At 43.4% G+C, this 7,362-nt stretch overlaps 1 protein-coding gene across 1 annotated transcript in view; it reads left to right on the top strand.

Annotated features, from left to right (window-relative positions):
* The window catches only part of nkx2.2b (NK2 homeobox 2b), a gene marked incomplete at both ends in the record, with an annotated part of 1,338 nt that extends 517 nt beyond the window's left edge, over nt 1–821 (top strand). The window contains one exon of the mRNA XM_084315448.1: nt 271–821. Within this exon, the coding sequence (XP_084171574.1) occupies nt 271–821 (551 nt within the window). The remainder of the gene's footprint in view (nt 1–270) is intronic.
* Between the last annotated feature and the right edge of the window lie 6,541 nt (nt 822–7,362).

Here is a 7,362-nt window from a genome sequence, read left to right as displayed (position 1 = left end):
TCAATGTTCGATTATTGTTGCCTAAAGCCTCTTTCCACTCTTGTTATTTTCTTTGTATTATTGGTGATCGTTGTTCTTATTGCCTCTCGTTTTAGTAATTTCATATATATTTTTAATTAAATAAAGATAAAAATGAAAACTTTAGACATAATCTAATAAAGTAAGCTTCCTACATTGAACGTTATAGACTTAATTGTATAGTTTCATTACAAGGGCTATTTCTTGGCTATAGCCTAAATAATCACAGAACATGTTTTTCCCTCCAAACAGTGCATGGTCTGTCAGTAGATTCGAGAAACGAATCGAAATCGCCAGAACTGTCCACAGACGAATCCCAAGACATTGACCCTTCGGGTGACGCCGGTGATCCCGTGAAGAAGAGGAAGAGGCGAGTCCTTTTTTCCAAAGCGCAAACGTATGAACTCGAGCGCAGGTTTCGCCAGCAGCGGTATCTCTCCGCGCCGGAGAGGGAGCACCTCGCCTGCGCGCTGCGGCTGACACCGACCCAGGTCAAGATCTGGTTCCAGAACCACAGGTATAAGATGAAGAGGGCGCGAGCCGAGAAGAACATGGAGATGGTGCACCTCGTGTCCCCGAGGCGAGTGGCCATTCCGGTGTTGGTCAGGGACGGCAAACCCTGCTGTGACACTATAATGAAAACTCAGGAACTCGAGGCGACACTCAGGGCTGGAATACCTCTCTCGGCGTACAGCGCGTACTCTCTGCCCCACATGCAAATGCAATCTCATTACGGCCCAGACGTCATGGCACATCTACCCGGTGTGCATCACTTGGCGCAAATGTACCAGTGGACTTGGTAAAGTATAGCTAATCGGGGGAAACATACACAAAATGTCATTCAATGACTGTAAGAAACCAAGATCTTCAGATCATCATTGGAGACAGGAGATCAAACCAAAATTGATATCGGCCTATAAATGGACTCGTCACATTTTGGTTGTGTTTGTTTGGTATAAAGACATGTTATTTCGATTGTGCTGCAGTTGCCTGTGCGTTTTATTTAGATAATTTATGTTTCTTCGTGCATCGTTTTGTAATGAACTTGATATTTATGACAGTAAATAAAGGTCTTTGACGACATGGTTATTATTAATAAATTGTATTGTGCAAACTCGATGCAGATGTTCTCTTGGCGCACTGGCAAGTTTCCCGAGCGCTTACATTTATCTATTAAATTTAATTTGGTTAAATATAGGCTATAGAGGCATGGTTTCTTTGTTCAGTTTTTGTTGTCCGTTCTGATACAACGCAGCCACTTTGCTATCATTCAACAACATTTAATGTTACATTATCGCCTATTGCCAGACATTTTAAAGTAGCATACAATTCATTTAGTTACCCCTGCTCTGACACTAGCTGCATGACATACAATCAAATTTCAATGGTGAAATCCTCACTTGGTTGCTGGGAAAATAGTGAAAATATAACTGGAAGTGTTCCAGACCAATACTCTGACTGTCCAACCAAGAAAATCTTATTAAATTGAAAACCAAGGCTGAGGTGGTTATTTAAAACTCACACTTGTGGTTAAAACACATAAAAATAACTGTAACTGGGTTTAAACACACTATAACATCATTAACATTGAAAGAGACAATAAACCGCACAATTATAACATTTGCAACAGTTAACAACTACTGTATTTGACATCTTTTGACATCATAAAACAACTAGAACCACACATGTTGCTGCAACTGCAAAGCACGCTCATCATTGTGCCTCTGTAACTTTATGCGCCAAAGCACAGGGTGATCGTCCCTATAGGCTACTTTGCACAATATTAAAATTAGACATTTTTAAAGTAGCATACTAAATTAATTCATTTTGGTACCCCCGCTCTGACACCAATCAGCATCATAACAAAATAGCCCATATATATTTCTAATTACAAGCTAAACAAATCCACATTTGAATAACCTGTTATTCGGGGTAAAATCGCAATGCATCTTAATTCAATTTAGTCGATTCTTATTTGAATTCAGCTTATTATAGACTATAAATCAAGTAGTAACATTTCTGGTCCATTTATCATCTGTTCAAATAAAATGATTGTGTTTGATTGGATATCAAACTATGCTGCCTGTCACACAGTATAATAGCATACATGAATGAGAGAGATCAGAAATGTTCCCAACACCATGATGCACTCACTAAGTAGAGAAACACGTTTTGAATTCAGAATGTTCCCCCTCACACGGAGAAAACAACTGTATTGCTTGTCTTTTCACAAATGAAGCCCCCTATAACATAGAAGGGCGCAGCTGGGCATGGCAAGGTCCACACACGTCGTGAAGAGAGGGTGTCTCTATTCAGTATCCCGTGGGGTCAGCTCATCTCCAAACAAGGGATGACGAGTAAGTATCTCAGTTTTTTGTGTCAAGGCTGTCACTTGGTCCCTTTGTGACCCTTATTAGACACATTGTGTCCCATATGGACAGCTGGTCGCATGAAGGGGTTGATGGGGAAGATCTCTGATGAAATCAACTTGTGTCCTGCTTTCAAAAACGTCATTGTTGTCTTCTATAAGGGGAAGGGACATTACAAATTCATGGAGTATGTATGGGCAAAGGAACTCCATTCACTGGAAAAAAAAAAAGAAAAAGAAAACAGTGAGCCCCTTATCCAAAGGTCTCTCTCTCTCTCTCTCTCTCTCTCTCTCTCTCTCTCTCTCTCTCTCTCTCTCTCTCTCCTCTCTCTCTCATCTCTCTCTCTCTCTCTCTCTCTCTCCTCTCTCTCTCTCTCTCTCTCTCTCTCTCTCTCTCTCTCGCTCTCTCTTGCCCCATGTATTATTATAGTTGTTTATTTGGTGAGCTAAGCAATCAAAGGCAGTGTGAAATCTAAAGAAAAAAAGTATAATCGTATTGATTCCGGTGAGTGAAATAAGCTATATTTGATCTATCCACAAGGTGGCAGCAAATCCTTGGCGAAAACCTGCTTTTGCAATCTACAATGAACAGGCAGCAGCCTCTTCAGAACAGAGAGAGAGAGAGAGAGAGAGAGAGAGAGAGGTTCAAAGTAGATCAATTAAATTAGAAGCCTCCTTTTGTTCTAAAAAAAAAAAAAAAAAAAATATATATATATATATATATATATAATATATATTATATATATATATATATATAATATATAATATATATATATATATTCAAATAGGCATCTATAAAGTTGGGGCCTAATTACTGAATGGATGCTTGGCGGGGTCCTCAATACTTGGCGTAAATTCAACCAATTGCTTTGAAATTATCCAATATTTGTAAATAAAATAAAACAGTTTATAGAACATTTTCTTTATGTACAATAAAATCTCATCGGATCCACATACTGTTTGGGAGTTCTTCAAGTGTGCCTTTAGAAGGCATTTAATCTAAATGGCTTCATGGAAGAAAAAAACCCAATATATTCTGCAAGAGAGGAGTTTAACCTGAATGAATGGAATGAAGGAATGAATGAATGAATGAATGAATGAATGAATGAATGATGAATGAATGAATGAATGAAAACTTATTTAACAGATTGCAGAATGGGTACAATACAGTACAGCTCAATACATACAATTGTTAAGGGGATGCAGACCTGAAAAAGACGTTTGTCTTGTTTCCATCAGGGTCCCCCATTTTCAATTCATATAGACATTTATGACATACACAACATACATGACATTTATGGCATAGGACATATAGGTATTTAGTACTGATACATTTGTGACATAAACGCGTATTCAAATATACAGTACTGTTACCCTAGATCCTGACAGAGTATATATGTTGGGGAGGGGACTGTACATTAGGAGGGGGTGGGTGGGTGGGTGGGTGGTGGGTGGGAGAGAAATATCCATACGGCGGGGGGAATATACATGCGGTGGGGAGGAGACTGTCTATTAGGAGGTGGTGGGGGTTTTGGGCATTTACGGTGGCCAGTTTCGAATTGCAGCCTCCCGTAGGTGCTCTTTAAGAGCGGTTTTGAATGTGGGTAGAGATTCACATTCCTTTACAGCTTTGGGTAGGGCATTCCACATTGATGTGGCATAATTGCGAAAACGTGTTTAGTCCCTTGTTGAGCCGAATCTGGGTTTAACATGATTTGTTGAGCTTCTCTGGTGTAGTGGTTGTGGTATTCACTGACCTTTGGGAAGTATTTTGACATGTACATGGGTACCACAGAGGCCTGTTTCAGGACATCTCCCTCAACTTTGATACCTGTCATGTATCCCAGAGCTCCACCATAAAAAACCTCGGAGTCATTTTTGATTCCTCCCTCTCATTTAATGCACATATAAAAAATGTCACCAAAATTGCATTCTTCCATCTTCGTAATATCGCAAAAATACGCCCCATTTTAACTCTGGCTGATGCTGAAACCCTGATTCATGCTTTTGTCTCATCACGTCTGGACTACTGTAATGCACTTTTTTCAGGCTTACCTAATTCAAGCATCAAAAATCTTCAACTCGTGCAAAATGCGGCTGCACGGATACTAACTAGAACTAGAAAATTTGATCACATTACACCAGTTTTGTCCGCCCTACATTGGCTTCCTATCCAAGCCCGCTCTGACTTTAAAGTGCTACTCCTCACCTACAAAATTTTAAATGGGCTTGCACCGCTCTATCTATCTGATCTCATCTCCCGATACTCGCCCGCTCGTGCTCTGCGCTCACAAAATGCGGGGCTTCTATCGACCCCTAGGGTTAAAAAGAAATCCGCCGGCCACAGAGCCTTTGTCTACCGCGCTCCCTACCTGTGGAACAAATTACCTGCCGTCATCAGGGGCGCCTGCTCTGTCGAAGCTTTTAAATCCCTGCTTAAGACTCATCTTTTCTCTCTCTCCTTCAACCTACTTGATCTCACCTGGTCGGGGGACTGACCTTTAGATTAATCTGTGTAGTTTAGTTATGGTACAGGGTACTACATGGTACCACTGGGTAGTTTACTATAGGGTAGTTTAGTTAGGGTACAGGGTACTACATGGTACCTACAGAGTACTACTGGTACTGCATGGCATTACAGGGTACTACATGGCTTACATAGCTCTACATGCACTACATGGAACTACAAGGCACCACAGGGTACTACATGGCACTACAGGGTACTACAGGATACTACGGGGTACTACATGGCACTATGGGGTACTATAGGGTACTACATGGCACTACGGGGTACTACATGGCACTACAGGGTACTACATGTCTGCTCCTTTGCAGCACCACAAACATGGGAACTCTCTAACTCTCCCCCCCCCCCCCCTCTCCCCCCCCCCCCCCCCCCTCCCTCCACCCTTCTCTCTGAGTACCCGTCTCCTGGCGCTGACCAAGGTGATGGATGCCTCGGGGTCTTGGCCAAGCTTTAGTGACTGCTCTACATGCACCTCCGAGGCATTGGATCAGTTATTCACCGCCGTCTGTCCGTGGTCCTGTCAACTGATTAACAGACTGTTAACAGATTAACAGTCAACGCGGTTTCATTGCTGGGTTAAGTACTTCTATTCTATTCACATAATACGCTTACTTCATATATCTACCCCATTCACATATAGTTCAAGTTTCTTTAATAGTTGTCATACAGAAGTACAGAATACTTTTGTACAAAATGCTTCTTACTGTTGCGCTCCAGAGACTGTGCATGACAAGATAAGTATGAAATAAAAACATAGTAAAAATTAGAAGTAAAAAAAGAGGTCACAGTGTTCAGTTTAGACATATGTACAATGTTCGTAGACGTAGTTACCATACAATATACAATACTGTGCAGTGTACTAATATACAATACTATATAGTGCAAGGCATAAATGGACGAGGTGCAGTTTAGGTACAATTCACAGTAGGTGTACGAGTTGTAGTGCAAATCCTTTATCAATAAATATAAAGTGTAAGTGTGTTTGTGTGATCTAAAGTGTGGAGAGTGGGTGCTGCAGTGTGTTGTTTGTTTGAGTGAGTGTGTGCGTGTGGGTGTGTGTGCTGTGTGCATTTGATGGTTGTTGCATAGTGATTATTGTTCGTTTAGCGATTATTGTTCGTTTAGCAGCCTGATGGCCTGGGGATAGAAGCTCCTTCTGAGTCTTTCTGTGCTCGCCATAAGACTCCGGTATCGCTTGCCTGACGGCAGCAGTTCAAAGAGGCAGTTGTTCGGGTGGCTCGAGTCCTTAATAATTCTCTTAGCCTTCCCCTTGCACCGCTTGTTGTAAATGTTCTGGAGGGTGGGAAGCCCCCCTCTAATTGTGCGTTCGGCTGAACGTGTCACTCTTTGTAGTCTGCTACGGTCTTGTGCAGTGCTATTCCCAAACCAGGAGGTGATGTTGCCGGTCAGGATGCTCTCTATTGTACATGAGTAGAAGTTCCTAAGGATCTTCTGACTGACTTGGAACTTCCTTAGGCGCCTGAGGAAGTAGAGGCGTTGTCGTGCCTTCTTCACAACACTGTCAATGTGTGTGGTCCATGTCAAGTCCTCGGATATGTGGGCTCCGAGGTACTTGAAACTGTTCACTCTCTCAACTGGTGCCCCGTCGATGCTGAGGGGGCTGTAGTCCTTGACCCCCGACCTCCTGAAGTCCACAATCATCTCTTTTGTTTTGCTGACGTTCAGGGAGAGGCAGTTCTCCTGACACCACTGTGACAGGTTCTCTACCTCTTCCAGGTAGGCCCTTTCGTCGTTGGCAGAGATCAGGCCCACCACTACTGTGTCATCAGCAAATTTGATGATGGTGTTGTTGTTCCGCTGTGCTACGCAGTCATGTGTGTACAGGGAGTAGAGGAGGGGGCTCAGAACACAGCCCTGGGGGGCCCCTATGTTGAGCGTGATGGATGAGGAGGTGCAGTTGCCGGCTCTTACCACCTGGGGTCTGCCCGTCAGGAAGTCCAGGACCCACTGGCACAGGTCATAGTTCAAGCCCAGGTCCCTGAGCTTGGCTATGAGTTTGGAGGGGACTATGGTATTGAATGCTGAGCTGTAGTCGATGAACAGCATTCTCACATAGTTCCCCTGCCTCTTGTCCAGATGTGATGCTGCTGTGTGCAGCACATGGGCTATGGCGTCCTCCGTGGACCTGTTGGGGCGATATGCAAATTGCAGAGGGTCCAGGTTGATGGGGAGGGAGGAACAGATGTAGCCCTTCACTAGCTTCTCAAAGCACTTCATGGCTATGGAGGTGAGGGCTACAGGGCGGTAGTCGTTGAGGCAAGCGGGCGTAGATTTTTTGGGTACAGGGATGATGGTGGACTTCTTCAGACAGGTGGGGATGACGGCCTGTTCCAAGGACAGGTTGAAGATGTCAGTGAATACCGGGGCCAGTTGGTCGGCACAGACTTTTAGGACGCGGCCGGGGATGCCGTCCGGTCCTGCTGCCTTC

This window comes from Notolepis coatsorum (assembly GCF_963971535.1).
Source record: "Notolepis coatsorum genome assembly, chromosome: 5".
NCBI lineage: Eukaryota > Metazoa > Chordata > Actinopteri > Aulopiformes > Paralepididae > Notolepis > Notolepis coatsorum.
Note: the sequence above shows the minus strand (reverse complement) of the source record. Positions and strands in the feature narration are given on the sequence as shown.